The 17,355-nt window shown below is 42.9% G+C and overlaps 1 protein-coding gene across 1 annotated transcript in view; it reads left to right on the top strand.

The window, feature by feature from the left end:
• LOC309593852 (uncharacterized protein) overlaps positions 1–16,419 on the top strand; it is a gene marked incomplete at both ends in the record, with an annotated part of 202,307 nt that extends 185,888 nt beyond the window's left edge. Inside the window, 11 exons of the mRNA XM_082318985.1 lie at positions 335–463; positions 692–820; positions 1,933–2,064; positions 6,927–7,055; positions 7,932–8,057; positions 8,919–9,047; positions 11,305–11,433; positions 11,760–11,888; positions 12,640–12,765; positions 15,208–15,336; positions 16,340–16,419. Coding sequence (XP_082175111.1) covers positions 335–463; positions 692–820; positions 1,933–2,064; positions 6,927–7,055; positions 7,932–8,057; positions 8,919–9,047; positions 11,305–11,433; positions 11,760–11,888; positions 12,640–12,765; positions 15,208–15,336; positions 16,340–16,419 — 1,367 coding nt within the window. The remainder of the gene's footprint in view (positions 1–334; positions 464–691; positions 821–1,932; positions 2,065–6,926; positions 7,056–7,931; positions 8,058–8,918; positions 9,048–11,304; positions 11,434–11,759; positions 11,889–12,639; positions 12,766–15,207; positions 15,337–16,339) is intronic.
• Between the last annotated feature and the right edge of the window lie 936 nt (positions 16,420–17,355).

The following is a 17,355-nucleotide window of genomic DNA, read 5'->3' as shown; positions in this document are numbered from 1 at the left end:
ATGCAGTGTATTTTCACTGTTCAAACAGCTGCCCCTCCGTCTATGCAGAATTGTGTCAAAGCAAATGGCATCACCATCTCTATAGACACCATCTGGATTTGTACTCTAGACTATTACTAAGTCTTTGCAAGCTTTCATGTGCAGACTCATTAATAGCCAATGCTAAATGCTTTTAATATTTTTAATATAATCTCTTTCAATGATATTTTCTGGGTATGCAGTCTTCTAAATGTACATTGCCATGTGCAAGAAGAACAATATTGGCTCATTTGCCAACGACGGATGCTTTTTGTGCAGCAGGAAGAACTATTGCTCTCTCTGCTTCTCCTCGCAGTCTGCGCCCCAGGATTTTTTGGCAAGCAGTGCGAGGAGCAATGTGACTGCGTACACGGCTTGTCCTGCCACCATCAAACTGGAGCGTGTCACTGCGAAAAGGGATGGCGAGGGAGGCACTGTGACAAACGTGAGTGTCTGCTGGGCGTTTACGGAGGAAAGTTCAGGTTGGTTTGTACGTTCCTCCTGGATCCAGAGCTGATGGCAGGGTCCTTTCACTCCCGTGTTGCTCTGTGGGGTCGGTCTGGAAGCGTTCATGGGGATGGTTGCAGCAGATCCATCGGAGGGGGGTAGCTTTGCACCATCCTGCCTGGCCCCTGCCCCTATGCCCTAACAAGAATCGGTTGCACGGTTGCAGCTTGCTTGCCCGGCCGCTACGGCGCAGGCTGTGCCCAGCGGTGCCGGTGTCCTGCGGGTACCCCCTGCCATCACCTGACGGGCGAGTGCGGCTGTCCTCCGGGATTCACCGGCTACGGCTGTGAGAAAAGTAAGTTTGTTATAAGAATGCAAATACTTTCCTTGTAAATTAATTAATACATTAATTTCTTAAATAAAAACCTAATGATATAATCAATGGCTGAAGAGGGAGGAGACAGGAATCTCACAGCAGTGAAGATGGACAAGGGCTGTGTGTCACTCACCCAGATGGTTTGGAAGGTTCTAACCTCGTGCCTGGCACGGTTTGGGCTGGCGAGGTTTGTCCTCTCTAGGTTTGCAGCTCTCAGGCTGGCAGGGAGCAACTGGGGACTGAACTGGATCAAAATAGACTGAGAAGGTGCCAGCGGAGCCCGGCTCCTGCCTACAGCCATTGCTGTGCCATGGGTAAAGCAGCAGCTCTGCTTTCTCTTGGCTTTGTTCCCATGAGAGACCATCTATTCCTGCTGTCAGAGCTCATGGAAATGTCATTATCTGGTTTTCTTTGATGTTGAATTTGTCCATCTGGAGCTGTCTTTGAAAGCAGGCTCATTCTGTGACCCCGGCTGCATAGTTTTGACTTTGTTCTTCCTTACAACGTTTTGCCTGAATGCTGCTTTAGCAAAAAGAAAAACGCCAATAAAAAGAATTAAAAGAATTGGCATTGGTGTCCCATATCCTTCACTAAAGGACTCTAAATCCTGACCCACAACCAGGTCAACTTAATGGAAGTGAGATGCAAGAATTAGATGTGGAAAGTCCAAAACCTACCTGTAGGCAATGTGACTGTCAACAGGCAAAATGAAACCTGTAAAGGTGTTGGTGCTACAGCAGCTTTGCAAGTTTAAACTCCCTGCACAAGGTAGAATGTCTTTATCCACACTGCTGGTCCCTTGTGAATTATACTGTTATTTTAGTCAATTTTACCTGACATTTCCCTATGATTTTCTCTAGTGACAAGAAAATTGTATCTGGCCCTTGACAGTTGGGCACAAATTGACTGAACGAAACAAAATCAAGCAGTGAAGTAACCCCCAAGTAAATGTAATAAATCCAAAGTCCCAGAGGAGAGCGTCGTTCTGTAGGCAGGGATTTTATTTAATAAATTTGAGCTTGCTCTTTGTTTGAGTGCTATATTTACCAAGACAAATTTAATTTATTGGTTTACATTTCCTCTTCCCTAAGCTTGTCCACCAGGCACGTATGGTAAGAACTGTAACCGAGTATGTCAGTGCTCTGCCGAGAATGAGGAATGTCACCCGGTGACTGGCGACTGTGCGTGCCGCCCGGGCTACTACGGGACCCGCTGCAACCTCCGTGAGTATCTTTGTGGGCTGCCCACTTTCTGAGCGAGGACCGAGTTACGCAGAAGCATGTGCTGGCGCTTTGAGTTCATCTGTGTCAGTATCTTCAGCATTGACTGAGATAAAGTAAGCATAGGTTGGGTTAATTTACATAATAAAAATACCTGCAAGTTATTTTTAAGGTATTATTTTTATGCCCTGCAAGGGATTAATTTATTTTTTTTAATTAATTTAAAAAAAAAAAAATATTCATTTACTAGCTAAATTCTTTCCAATTTCATGCCACACTGAAGAATATAATATCATTCTCTACATTTACACCTCTAATCTTCAGCTACACCTGGATATTGTGTAGCTCTTTCATTTTCAAATACCTAGGCCAAAATACTTCCCGAAATCTGTGCGTGTTCAATTAAGGACAAATGGTTGTTAGAAAACAACAACCTGCAATTGGCAATAAATCTGAGTGATTCATAAAGTCACTTAAGTTGTAGGGCCTTCTGAGGAACAATCAAATTAAACAAATTGTTACTCTGGATTGAGAAATAGTGAGTAGTGTAGAGGACAAAATGCCAATTGGCCAAATGGTCCATCATAAAAAATATTCCCAGATCCACATGCCTTATGCTGGTGTTTTAGAACATCTGTAAAGTTGTTTCTGGTGGAATGTGGCAACTGATAAGAAACATATACCAAAGTATCCAAAAAAGGAGACAGTTAATTACCTTTTTATTTATAACTTTAATTTTGTTTTTACTCTGTGGCTTGTAATAGTCTCATCTTAAAGAAAAAAAAAAAAAAAAAAAAAAAGCGCCTTCTCTTTGGCAAACACTGCTTTTCCTTTCTTAGGAACCCAGCACGGCTCTGTTTGGTTTGCTTGCTTTTTTGGGTGACAGTTTGGATACAAAAGCCAGCTGCGATATGTGCAGCTCTAGTAAGCTCTGTGCTTTATTCCTCGAGTAGAAATAGGAAAGAGACTTGTTTGAGAGATGGGCATTTGTGTTACCATCATGTCATCACAAGTTATTCTTTAAAATACAAATGTAAATATAAGGATTGATTCTGTCCTCCTTTGTACATCAGTTCTCACTGTAAGTGAGATGGAAATCCAGCCTTCAACATCTAGGCTAGAGCCATCTGGATCCATTATGCATTAGATTATAATAAATATTATAGTAGAGCAGTAGTGGAAAGCAAGTATTTAACAGTATTGTTTTAAAGGACTTAATCATGGTTAGCCTATTACTTTTATGTAGCAATCTTCCAGTAGTCATTACCTGTCTGTATTGTACTAAATCTCTATAGATTCTAGTAAATGTCCTTGAGCTTGCTTAGATCCTTAAGATTTTACTTCAGAATTTTAAAATTTAAAGCATTAGTTATGACGCTGAAGTTCTGATATAAAAGAAATTACTTACTTACAAAATGAAATTGTGTTTCGTTGCATTCAGAGGGGATTTTGCCATGGGCTCCTGTGTAGCTATGATTAAACCTACAGCGTATGAGACGTGATCTTTCATGGTGCTGTGTTCTCTTAGATTCCAAAAATACACAGTATCTTGCAGAGCAAATTCTCACTTAATAAATACAGTTTTGTTAAACATTTATTGGAGAGAGAATGGAATGGTGGAGGTTCACAGAGAGAGAAAATGTCTTGCATCTATGTGGGGTTTTTTCCCCTGTTCTCCCCTATGCGACTCTGACCATTGCATAGACAGACACAAAAATTGAAGGAAAACAGTTTAAGTGTGAGTTATTTTTAGGTTTAGGTCAGTGGAGTGACAGATTGTGGACCTGATTCTGAAGTGACTATCTGATAACCAAGGGTAGCTAGTGTGACTTTGGTGGGAATACTCCATGTTCCCACCGTCCTTACTACAGGGAGAACTGAGGCTGCTCCAGGATGAAGAAGCTTTCGATATAATATTAAAAACAGCACAGAGAGCCGCTCCCTAAGACGTGAAATGGGCTTCAGTCCAGTCAACATGTGGTTGGATGCTGCTGGAAACGGTTTCTGGCAACTATTGCTATATTTATAGTACTGTGAAAAAAGGTTCAAGAAAGTATCTATAAAAGGTGTAGTTGGCTGGGAAGTCAAATTTCCAGGAGCCAAGAGCAACGAGGCTTTCATGTTCTCAGATTTTGGAGTGAAGAACTGAAACAGTTTCTTGGCAGGATCCAGAGGAAGCAGACTAACTAGCAATAAGGTTCCCATCAATTGTCCATAACTCGGTGGACGGGCAGATCTACTTGAGTGAAGTTATGAATAAAAAGCAGTAAGTGGTGTTGTAATGGATAAAAAAACCCATGCTCCATCTCCGCGACATTTCTGCACTGGGTGAACCCTGAGCCAGAAAGACATCACCAGCTTCACCTTTAAGCTGTAGGTAACAGGATGCTTCAGAAGTGATTTTTTGACAATGCAATTATAGAATCATAGAATCATAGAATCGTTAAGGTTGGAAAAGACCCTTAAGATCATCGAGTCCAACCGTTAACCTATCACTGCCAAGTCCATCACTATACCATGTCCAATTAGTAACATTGGTAAGAAAAGCCCTAGTGTATGCAGTTGGTATGAAAAGATGTAGGAGCTCTTGGTCATGGCACACACACCACACCCCCCCCAAAACCAGAAGGGGAAAGTCAGGAAATGAGTTAGAAATCTGACTGCCGCTCCTGCCATTCTCAGAAGAAAACGTAAGTCAGATGCACAGGAAACTGCGAAATTAGAAAATGTCTTTATGAGATAACTGGTGGTTAGAGGCTAGCCCTATTTATAAAGGCAGAGCCTACTTAAATGGCAGGAGACTCTGTAAATTGCCCTAGCTATCTGCATAGAAGTTCTCCTGCAAAGCAGTAACAGATGAGATGGCCTTGTTAATAATCCCATGAATGTTGCAGCTGACGTGTTTGCCCTGCTTGTGCTGCTGCCTGTTGAACCGAAGTAAATAAAATGCCGCCAGGGTAAATAAACTGGTAAGGGGGGAATTACTGCCTCCCTTTTAGTAATGGAACAGCTCTTGCTAGTCTTGAGCGGAGGAACAACTCTGAAAGCTTTGCCAGGGAGAAGCAGCATGTTTGGGAGTGTGGGAAACAGAATGAAAAAAGAGAAAAGCCAAATGATGACCAAAAGGAAAGGGAGGAGCAAAAGAGAAACTCACTTATAATCCGATTAAATCATTGAATCTGGGTGTGTCCCTAGCTTCATGTCTTGGTGGAAATGAAATAGATGTTGCAGGGCTCACTCCTTGATGCCAGGGTTTGCACATGAAACACATTTTCTGTGCTGACAGATGGAAGCACTGATGACGAAGTATTCGTTGAGAAGAACCCATGGTTGTGAAGGGCTGGGGAGAGTATCTGCATGTTATAAAAGTGTGTATCTGTTTAGTCCTGATGATCTGCTATCCTGATTTGAGCAGAAGCCAATTTTCAGTTTTATTTTGAAAGGCCTCCCTTTAAAGCTTCACTGTAAGCTCTCTCTCTCTCTCTATTGAATAGTTAAAAAAAATCCCGAAGGTTTCTCCAGCCACTGAGACCATGCTTTCATGCCTTCAGAAAAGAGAGAAAATATATAAAGTTATTTATGCACAGATTGCAAGAGATCTGTTGCTTGGAGACGTATGCAAATATATCTTCAACCAGATTTCCAAAGTAGCCATAGGCTCTCCTTTTGCTGGGGAAAGAGAAGGAAGGAAGGAGCAAAGAACTGACCTGTAGAGGCAGTAGCACTGGTGTAACTGTTGAATGATGATCTAAAAGCACCAGCTTCTCCCTCTTCCAGTACACTGGAAAACTGGGAGAATAACCGGCGTCTCCAGAGTTCAGCGGTGGCACGTTGGAGGCAACCCTGACAGACGGAGGCACGTGCCTGGCAGCTCTGTCTGGCTCTTCTCCTCAGTTCCAGCCTCCATCGCTCTAAAGAGTATCCTGAAGACATGAACTAAGCACGTCAGATTCTTTCATGTCTTCCTGATCTTGTATTCAGTGCTCCTTCAATATTAGCTGTCCAAAAAGAAACCAGAAATACTCGCTACCACCTGGGAAACTTCTTCATTGACAGCTCATTGCCATTTAGCACTGGCTTAGCAATCCATGCAGGTCTAATCTTTCTTTTGGTTATTACAAAATACAGCTGCTTTTTGGTTTTTTTCCTCAGAGAATTTTCTGGCTTTGTATTTAAAGCATCTCTCTCCTGTACCTATCTTCGAGAAGGTGTCTCCTGAAATTTCCTGTTATTGTCATGCCTGCCATCCACAGCCCACTAGATTTGTCAGAGCAATGCACACTCCAGTTTGAAGTGAAAGAGTAGGTTATAGAGGAAACAAACTTTCTTCAACTTAAATGTTTTTAAAAGATAAGACCTGCCCCACTATCTGTAACCGGTCAGTTAAAACGACTGCTAAAATGGGCAGAGACAGCTCCTGGCTTCTCACCATCACAGTCAAACCAGGGTGTTGCTGCCCAGAGGAAGAGGGACCAAAGCCCCATCTCTCTATCTCTGCCATGGGAGGGAAAGGGGGGACAGGTTGACTTGGAATAGAAATCCAAGAGGAAAACCTCTGAAGAAATGGGCTTGCTTTTCTTGCTACTGTCACATTTGAGGAATGGGAGGAGCAGGCTCGGCAGCAGCAGTCGGTCCGGCTCTCCAGGGGTTTGACACCGCAACTCAGCACTGCCTTGCTGCCCCAAGGAGCGCATTGCCCGAGGCAACCATCTGCTTCTCAATGCCTACTCCTGGCCCTCTAGAAGTGAATAGAGCTAGAAAATGAGAATCTAATTTTGGTTGAAATCAACAAAGTCCTTACGACATTAAATGCAATAGGCCCACTAGTAACATAGCCTAATTGCTGTTTTGTTCTTTTAAAACAGGGTGTCCAAAAGGTACTTACGGTTCAAACTGCCAAAAACCCTGTAAATGCATGAATGGAGGCCATTGCGACCCTGCGTCGGGAACCTGTGATTGTGCGCCTGGTTTCATTGGAGCCGACTGTAGTAAAAGTAAGCCAACATTCATGTTCTGCTTCTTTCAAAAAACAGCAGAGAGAATAATCTGCATTAAGAGCTTGTCAGTAGAAAAACAGACAGATCCCAGCTACCTCCTCCTTGAATTGTAAATCAGGATTCCAGCTTTGTAAAAAATCTCTTGCAAAATATTTTCCCTCTCTTCTGCATGCATAGAAGCAAGGACACTCATCCCAGGATTACAACCTGCTTGCCCAAATTTATTTCTAGAGCCAGCTCAGCATGAATTGCTCAAGTTCCTTCTTCCTGTCCAAAATTTCTAGGTTGAGGAATTATCTCAATATTTTGCTTCACACTGTGGTGCCATTAGTTTCAATAAATGGGAAAAAGATCAAGTTTTGTCATGGCAAAACGGGTGAAGGCTCCATGGCAACCCTACTCTTACTTCTCTATTTCTGAGCTAAATTGTGTGGCTGAATTCCTGTGCTATTTCCAAAGCTATGATCTCTATGGAGTTCTCTTCAGCTTATTCACAGAAAGGCAATGCTTTAATGTTTAGCAGCCTATAGCTTTGCTCTTCAGCATGGGACAGCATCAATATTACGGAAGGAAAGACATCATTAGCTGGAAGGATGAGCAGCTGATATTTCAGTTGTACACTCACCTTTTTGGTAGGAAACCTACTAAACGTTATATGTGAAACCATGGATTATATTTATAACCTCAAGTAAAGTCTCAGAGGAAGAAGCAGTCATGTCTTTGGATGGGTTTTGGATTCATAGTTGTCACTTTGAAGCACATCAGCTGGAATAAAAACGAAGCCAACTCTACCTATAGGATCCTGCCTATGTTAAAAATTAAAGCTGGCATTGGATGCCCAGGGTGTTTAACAAAAGCCTGTGTTTCCTTCAGCTTGCCCTGAAAACCGATACGGGAAGGACTGCACCCTGTTCTGTGCGTGTGGTAAAGGTCAGTGTGACCCACGGACTGGCAAGTGTTCCTGTCCTCCCGGCCAAATGGGACCCAGCTGCCAGCAAGGTAACAAAGCGGGACCCAAGGTCATCTTGTCACTTGGGCACATACTTAAAAACCCCAGCAAATAAAACTCAGCGACAAACATTGTTTATGGCTGTGTTTCCCAATGCCTTTGCTTGACAACATTGCAGTTTGCTGTACTCAGCCCCTGTCCTTCTCCGCTCCAGCACCCTGCCTTTATCCTACCCCCGTCTCCTGCCCACTGCTTTGCTCCACCACACTTGGTACCACTGCACTGGTTTCTCCATAAAGCTAAAGTCACTCTTTTCAGAGACTGCAGTCCAACCAGAGCATAAAGATGGGAAAAAGGGTAGTTTGGACCACACATGAGCAGTGTGAGGGCACTGTGGATGGATGGGACTAAATTCAGAAGTAAATTACTTGAACAGAAAAAGTGAAGGGAGAGGATTTGCTGAAGAGAAGGAGTTGAGAGATGGGACAAGAAGAGGAGAGCAAGAGGAGCAAATGTGGAGTGAGGCCAAGTGAGGAGATATGGCAAGACAGAGAGTGTTTGGATGAAACTGCTAATAAGAATCATGGAATGGTTTGGGTTGGAAGGGACCTTTAAAGGTCATCTAGTCCAGCCTCCCTGCAATGAGCAGGGACATCTTCAACCAGATCAGGTTGCTCAGAGCCCTGTCCAACCTGACCTTGAATGTTTCCAAGGATGGGGCATCTACCACCTCTCTGGGCAAGCTGTTCTAGCGTTTCATAAGCATGGAGTAGTGTCCCACAGCCCTCGGGAGATACCAGGCACTTGGGATACTCTGTGGGGAGCATGTGTTTGTATTTATTCCCTGTCACCTTCATCTTTTTTTGGGATGCTAATTTATTTTTTTTCCAAACTTTGTTAATTCTCTGTAGTGTGTCCCCAGGGACAATATGGCCCCAACTGCCACCTGACATGTACCTGTCAGAACGGTGGTATCTGTGACCACGTGGATGGCAACTGCACTTGCGGGCTTGGCTGGACAGGAAGATCGTGTGAGAACGGTAATTTTCTGCTTTGATGATAGTGAACATGTATATTGAAGCTGGGGTTTGCAGTGTCCACAGACCCACAAAAGGGGACAGGTTTTGCTTAAGCAGACTCTCCCAGCTGCATTCATCTCAAGCTTCTCTCACGCTGAACTGCCCCTAGTTAGAGCTTTAGGTCTTTTTTCAGAGACAGTTTCCTCGTGAGTCCTGCTCTGTAATTCTCATAAACTCCTTTGCATGGGCTCCTAGTTCTTCTCCAGTCCAACTTCTGCGTTCTTTTGTTCATGAGAACATGGTTTTGTATCTTCTTTCATGTTGTCCTCTGAGGTCAGCAGAAGCCCACATCTCCTTCCTCTCTTGTTACATTCTCTCTTGTTATTCTCTGACATTGGACTGCAGTTGAACTTCCCATGTATTGACTTCCCTGCTAGTACAGTTCTGACAACATCTGTCCAAAGCAATTGAGATTGTCTTGCTATTTCTTCCTTACTCTTCTCCATGACAGCTCTCCCTTACGCAGGACAAAGCGCACCAAGCTCAGTTTTCACTCCAGAAACCCTCCTGCCAGCCCAAAGTAGAGTTTTTCCATTTCTTTCTGTCCATCTCCCAAAAGTCATTCTGCATTTCTGTGTTCCCATTTCTCTCTCCAGGTAAAAGATATCTGTATAGTTATGGACTTCAGTGTTCAGGAAACCATAAGTTTACTGCTATGATGTCGAATAAATAGTTCTGAGTTCACATTCAAGACAAATGTCATCATTACATCGTAACTGCCACGGTGCAATCTTCCCAACGCACTCCTGGGCCCTCATTTACAGCTTTTCTGTCTCTGGCATCTGTAGAATATTCACCCCAAACTCGATATGTATCTCTACCAAGAAGTAGTCGTTATAAGGAAGTGTCCCTATATAAAACTGTGGTATAGAAATGACACTTTTTAGCAGAATTCTTCAGTGCAATTGTTTCACTTTGCACCTGAGAAGACTCAGAGACCTGCTTCATGCATGCATGTGTGTGCAGAGAAGGAGCAGGGAGAAAAGGAAAGACGCCAACTACATGGAGCCACGCACAATGCGAATACCACTGTGGGCAGGTGCTAAAATACCCTTTTCCCCCAAAAAGCGCAGTTTACCAATAACAGGCTAACTTCCCATTGCGTAGGCCACCTGTGTGCATCTCTATTTGTCTGTTCCTTGAAATCTCCGTGACCACCCCTAGGCTGCTTTTGGGTTGCAAAGGCTCAGTAGGCTCACGCAGGTGTCACCACGTGGAGTGGTGGATCGTGGGTGTATCTTATAGATGGGCTTAGATAAAACATCCCTGGTGTCAAGCACGGGGTAGACATGCACACAGCGCATAAGGAACTGTATTATAGCACTAGAAAGAGCTTCACTGTTTATCTTTTGACAGAGACAGCCAAGTTATTGGAACCTTGAGTCTTGATTTCCACAGCATTGTAGTCCTGAGTATGTTTTGACTGGAAATCAAAGACAGCTAATCAGGCACCCTTTGTCTAGTGATTAGATATGATGTTCTCAAAAGATCTTGTCTGACATTTGCAGAGTTATGAATCTGATTATTTGGACGGCCACGCTCATTTAAGTTGGTCTGTCCAGATTCAAATTATCACAGTGCTGGGAAGTTAACTTAGGCAGAAATGATGCCTAGGTTAATGATGTTGGCACAGTCACTTTTGCATGTCTTGACTTTCAGTAATTTGAGATGTGTTTAGTTCTGTAAAAGCAGAGATCTCATTATATGTGGAAAGTCTGTTGCTATGTGTGAAAGAGAGATCCTCCCGGTTTTATTAGGAATTGGAATAGTGCGAACTCCAATGATGACACAGAGGAGGAAAAGCTATGTGTTTGCTTTCACACTTTCTAAGTGCCTAAAAGAAAATATTGCTGTAGATACGGAAAAAAAAAACCCAGAAGATACCATTTATACCATTTACTATGTGCCTTTACAACACATGGTGTGGGTTCAATGTTCACTACATAAAGAGACAAATTAAAAAAGGTAGACTATAAAAAGTACAAGGAAATTGCTGTTCAAGCATCTATATAATATAGAAGATTTCTCAATAAAATATGTGAATGCATCACAGTGGTGCAGAAATGCTGGGTCTTCGTAATGGTCTCCTCGGGTCTGCAAGTTATTGTATGGGCATCATATCTCAGCTATACCAGCTATCACATAAGAGCTTTTCTGGGTGAGCTCAGTGATTATTTTTTTTCCTTTGTCTGTTTTTCTGTCTGTGTCCTGCCAGCAGAATGTCTCCCAGGGAAGTACGGCTCTGGCTGCGGCTTGGACTGCTCGTGCCAGCACAACGGCACCTGCGACAGGTTCACGGGCTGCTGCCGGTGCCCTGAGGGTTACTACGGCCACTCCTGTGAGCACAGTAAGTGGAGGCACCCTGCGCAGTCCAGGTGCTGTTTTCCAACAGTAACGGGATATGGGTTTTCAAGAGTAGTCATGTAAACACCTTGACGGTTCAGTTAAAATTTTTGGGGTGTCCCAGATCACCCAGCTGCTTCCAGATCTGAGTAACTTGCATACGTCTGGTGCTGGAGTGGTACAAGTTTAAAATCCTGTGGCATTATTAGAGTTAATGGTAAACATCATTTTTGTTGACTCCCAGGGAATGTAGCTGAGAATACAGAGGATTTTAAAAGGATCTACGTTTTGCTTCATAAACCTGCATCATTTGATACTTTCATTTTTCAGGGTGTCCCCTTGGGTTTTACGGGCTAAGCTGTCTTCATGCATGTGCCTGTAAAAATGGAGCGAGCTGCGATGCAGTGACAGGACAGTGCATTTGTCCTTTGGGTTATCAAGGTGTCTACTGTGAGAAAGGTACTTGTACCCCTCTGATGTAAAAGGAAAAAAAAAAAAAACCCACAACAAAAAAAAAAACAAAAAAACCCCCCAAAAAACCCAAAAACCAAACAAAAAAAACCACACAAAAAAAAAAAAAAAAAAAAAACAAAAAAAAAAACCTCAAAAACCCCATGTCGTTACTCAAATGTTTGTTTGTTGAGACCAGCTTCTTCCATATTTTGAGCTTTATGAATATCCTGAAACACTAGATTTGGGATTATCTGTTATATAGCTGAGTGTTCTTATTTCCTTATAAATTAACTAATCTGGTTCCAATTAATACGGTGAAAGTCCTGGTCTCTGTGACGTCTTGCAGCAATGAGTTTCACATGTGGTTTATTAAATATAAGTTCTTTTTACTGATTTTAAATTTGCTTCTAAAACTCTAAATAAGATTATTAAATAGGTGCATGTCAGACCTGTTGAGTGTTATGGAATGGTCTTCTAGAGAGTTCTAATTAAAAATGAAAATAAGTGCCAGTTACATTTCTGGGACAGATTTTACAGATACCTTTGATAGGTTAGATTAGACAAGCCCAACATAAAGAGAGTTCTTTATAAACACAATGCCTATTCTGCTATGTTCAATTCTTCATTAAACTTGGCATTTACACCAGCTTCGGTGGAGAGTTTATGAGCTTTCCTCTGAGACATCCTGGAAAAAACTCTGGCCTAATGTACGTCTTGCCATTCAAATGTGCATCTAAAAAAGTGCTCTTGCTGTCAGGCTGCGACAGGGGCTGGTTTGGAGAGAGGTGCCAGCGCCGGTGCGACTGCGGAGGAGCTCCTTGTGATCCAGAGACTGGGAAGTGCCTTTGCCCACCTGGGAAGACTGGAGACAAATGTGATGTTGGTAAGGGTAGTATGCTTCTAAGGGCTGGACTATGTATAGTTAAACCAATATGACCTGTTGGTCTAAGCGTAACTGTGAAAGGACGTTTGTCGGTATTCAAGAGCACATTGTTTGTAGCAAATTACTCTTACGGGTTATCAACGGCTTTATCAACAGGCTGTACCTCTTGATTTAATCAATATTTAAATTCATACAGCGATAGGAACACTGTTTATGGGTCAGCTGTAAAATGTCATTTGCTTTGCGTTTTGGAGAACGTGCGCTGGTGAAGAATATATCAAGAAGCCCACGGTTTTACAGATGTGGTTGGGAAGACTCCAGAGGGTGCAAATGGGTATGAACGGATCCGATTGCTGTGTGTTTTGGCACACGGACATTTGTGACCCTTTTCAGATGAATGCAAAAGTATGTCCAGCTTTCTCAGGAAGCAGGGCGGAATCCCTGCGGATAAGGGTAGCGGAGCTGCAGCAGCTATGCCTGCCTGTGGGGTTCAGCAGTAGTCCAGGAACATTTAAACCAAATAAAATTCCCTCATTTGCAGCGCAGGCACTTGAGCTGTGTGCATGGGAAATGATTGGCCCACGAGAGCAGAATTATTTTTGTAACAAGGGTGTAAAAATAGGTGAGAAAATTCTCCTTTAGGGAAAATCAATCCCACCACTGTACCCTGATGAGCTGGTTGCAAGGTTGAGAGGCAGCAATGGCAGGCCAGGTTCTTGGGCCAGACTTTGATCGCAGTTATGCCAGAATAAATTTAGGGTAATCACTGAAGTAAAAGGAATTGCATGGGTTTAAACAAGTGTAAGAAGAGATTTGTGATCCCAGCGTTGTGGCAAACAAGATAAAAGGAGTGAACGTCCATGTGCTGATACTGGAGGTTCACACCAGGAACCATAATCCTGCTGAGCCCCAAATCGCAGTAGGGGAACATTATTTCTCTTTTTGTTCTAGGATAGGGCAGGAAACGGCTTTAAACAGCCTGTTATTAATGCAAAGTAATTGCTGGGAGCTTAAGTGCTAGTGCAACCTGCAGAACAAAAACGGAGAATGATTTGCTTCCCTCTCCTCACCGTCCTGTGGTCAGAAATCAAAGCCACCCAGTCTGCAGGCACTGGTCCGACGGGGGACAGCAGCCGCCCCCGCAGCCAGCACGGCGCTGGGCATCCAGAGGCCTTTTCAGCAAAGTTTTAGGCAGAAGTGGAACGCAAGGGGGAAGCTCAGCACCAAAAATGTGAACGGAGGTTTTGCTTCTTGCAAACTCTAGGAGTCATTTTTATTTTTCTTAAATCAGCTAGGGTAGCCCCCGCCCATGAAAAGCTGTTATGGGGTAGGTTTTATTTGCATTTTTATTTTCAATTAGGCTCAGTTCATCTGTGATATAACTGTGAGCAGCTGTGACTGTGCAATGGCCATAAAGATAAAAGGCCTGATTTTAATTTGAACTCTGGTAAAGCACCCATTAAACAGGCAAAATGTTAATTAAAAAAAAAAAAAAGAGAGAGAATATAACAGACTTTTATGGGCGCTCTTTTTCTGTAGTAAATTAACATTGCAGACTTTCAAACAGATGTCTTAAGTACACATTGTTATTAACATGAAAATGTGGTATTACATAAATTAAAATCAGGTCCAGAGGTGTTCGAGGAGACCTTTTCTCATAACATTTCCTAATTGAAAAGGCCAAGCTCTGAGCGCACGGGGAGAGTTCTCCCACATGTTGGGGCTGCAGCTGATGCAGGGCTCAGCAGCACTTTTATTTACCTAATGCTGCCTGTGTGAGAAAGCAAGCGCCTTGGTTATTTACAGTATTTTCTAGCGAGGTGAGGGAGAGAGGGCTATTGTTTACAGTGTATTTAGCACCCTGCCTTGTGACTTGCTGCTAACTTTTCCTTCATGCCTTTACTCTGACTGCGTAAAAAAATTGCAATGAGAATTTATCAGCCTAGGTATGAAATGTATTTGTATTTGGGCGTGAGACGTTTTGTGAGATTAATTTGCCAGGAGGCAGCAGAATTGTGCAATCAGAGTAAGACATAAGAGCGTATATAAAATGGATAAATTTTCCATTTCGCATTCTTTGAGTGAAGGCTCTTTGCTGGTGCACGCTGACAGCCAAGCCGTGCAGTGGAGAGCTGCAGGAGATAGTGTGGATCCAGGATGCTGACAGTAACTTTCCTGAGCAAATCCCAAGATCTTTTCTGTTGTGCTGTCAATGCCTGGTTTTACACCAGTAATGATTTCCATTCTGGGAACTTCTTTAGGACAGCTGGGCTACAGTTTGGGCGGACCATGTGGTAGACGAAACTTGAGGACCTCAAGGCTTTCCAAAATGTCATGTTTTAATGTTAACAGATGTAGGTGTCTAAGCAGCTTCCTGATCCCAGAGAACAGGGAGACTACTTGGGAGCATTCAGCCTCTTCCAAACACTTCTGTCCTTCCAGATTGCAGGTCAGACCAGTATGGCCCCGACTGCTCCCTGCGATGCCAGTGTGCCAGCAAATCCCAGTGCAATCCATACAACGGGAACTGCGTGTGCCCGGCCACGTGGATGGGGCCAACCTGCAAAGAAGGTAACACAAGCAGGAGATGTGCGGACTTTCTTAGTAGAAGAAATCACGCATTGACCGTGGTGGTGGTCAGTGGGCCATTTGGACAGGAGTGTCAACCCACCACGCAAACATGGTGCTCAGCAGCAGCCACCACAGTTTGTGTCAGGTTGTGTGAGGCAGAAGCCTTTCTGCATTTCCACCTCTGGTGGAAAAACTCGGAACCCGTGATAGCAGCAGCTTTGCTTGGAAGGGTTGTATTGGTGTGTGCTGCTCTCCTAAGGGTCCAGGAGCCTGATGTTGCAAATGCCAGGAGGTTGTGAGGTTTTGGCCAAGCTGAACTGACTCAGTGCAGTGGTTTCCCGTCAGAGCAGGCTGTGGAGATCTTGCACAGCCTGCTCAAGGATTCCCGGGGCTGCCTCCAGCACAGCTGTGTCAGAGAGCAGTGCACCCTTCTACGCGTGCCAGTATGAAACCTTGCCCTGAAACAGTTGATATCCACAGCCTCTGTGAGATGAATACGGAGGTTTACTTGCTGTGCGTGCCATCACGTTTGCTTACATTTTGTAGAGGTGTCAGGTTTTGAAGAGCATGGTGAGATGTGATAAGCCAGATTAAGTAGATAAAATATTGGAAAATAGATTTAAATTGATTTGTGAGCATCCTAAAGCACTCATCGCACTATCACAAAAGGGTTTGGTTTTTTTTATTTAGATAATTTCTTAATGCGATATAGTACTGAGTGGAAGTTTCCTCCCACTTGTAGTCTAATCACAACTGGCTTGATGGTGATACCATACAATTCTGCGTTTAGTTTAGGAATCACTTTGGGAACCTTCCATTTGAGCGATGGTTTATTGTTTTGCCTGCTCTCTGCCTCTGTGAGGAGGCCAGTATAACTCAGTCCTCTACCTTCTTTTGAAGAGTACCATTTATTGAATTATTTAAGTGTAAATTGTATAATCTGTATAATATTTCAGTATTCTGTTATATAGACCTGAAACCGTGTTTCTGCTTAATTCTCTAGGTGGCCCTCCAAAGCTTCCTTTTTATGAAGAACAAACTCAAGAAAGAGGGAATATTTTTCCAAGAGCTCTACAACAGTAACATTTGGACTAATAAATGAACTGTTTTATATGCACAGACGGTATTTGAATTTGGATATGAAAACAGCTATTCAATTCAGCTTGAATTGTACTGAAGTATTCACACTTCTTATGGAAGACTACAGAGGCCATTTAGTAGCTGGATCGTTTTAAAAAGTTGAATCTGTCTCATGTATTTATTCCTAGCCTCTTACCCCTCCATTAATCTGCTCTGGACATTCTTTCTGATATATAATATAATTCATTGTTTGAAAGCTTGGACATGTTTTTAATAAGACCAGCTCCAAAGAGTATCAGGATAAGCAGTATGTAACATATCAACGTGCAGTGAGCCACACCACGTGTAAGTGACTTTCTAAACCCGCTTGACAACTAGCGTGAAGTTTAATGAGCGTTTCGTGGATTATGAAGCCAATATGGATTCACTGCAAAATCACATTGCAGAGAAATTAGTGGGATTCTCTAAATTAATTCCTCTGTGAATAACATTGTGTGTTCTAGAAAAGCATTCAGTCTAATTTTAAACTTGCAACTGAAGAAGAATCCACCACAGTCCTTGATAAGTTGTTAATTAATTGAAGAATATGTACCACATTTCTAGTGTGGATTGACTGATTGGAAGGCCTCCATCTATATCTTGCTTATGCCTGAATCCATCTTCCAAAGAGCATGGTGTCGTCTGTCAGGCTCTTCTGGCTTTCTGCGTTCTCTTATCTTGTCAGTTGAGTTTCTTGGTGGTTTGTCAAGCCAAACTGTGCAGCAGTTCTCATCAAACAGTGCCTTCTAATGCGCAAGAGTTTTATCTTGGATGGAGAACGCAGATAGTAAGCAAGGCTAGATGTTTAAAGATACCGTCTGTGTTCTTTATATAAAGGATTATAAAGTGCTTTTACTGCACAATAGTTTGATTAAGTTAGCTTTAAAAAGTCCTGATACC

Source organism: Platalea leucorodia (assembly GCF_965183815.1).
Source record: "Platalea leucorodia genome assembly, chromosome: 8".
Taxonomy (NCBI): Eukaryota; Metazoa; Chordata; class Aves; order Pelecaniformes; family Threskiornithidae; genus Platalea; species Platalea leucorodia.
Note: the sequence above shows the minus strand (reverse complement) of the source record. Positions and strands in the feature narration are given on the sequence as shown.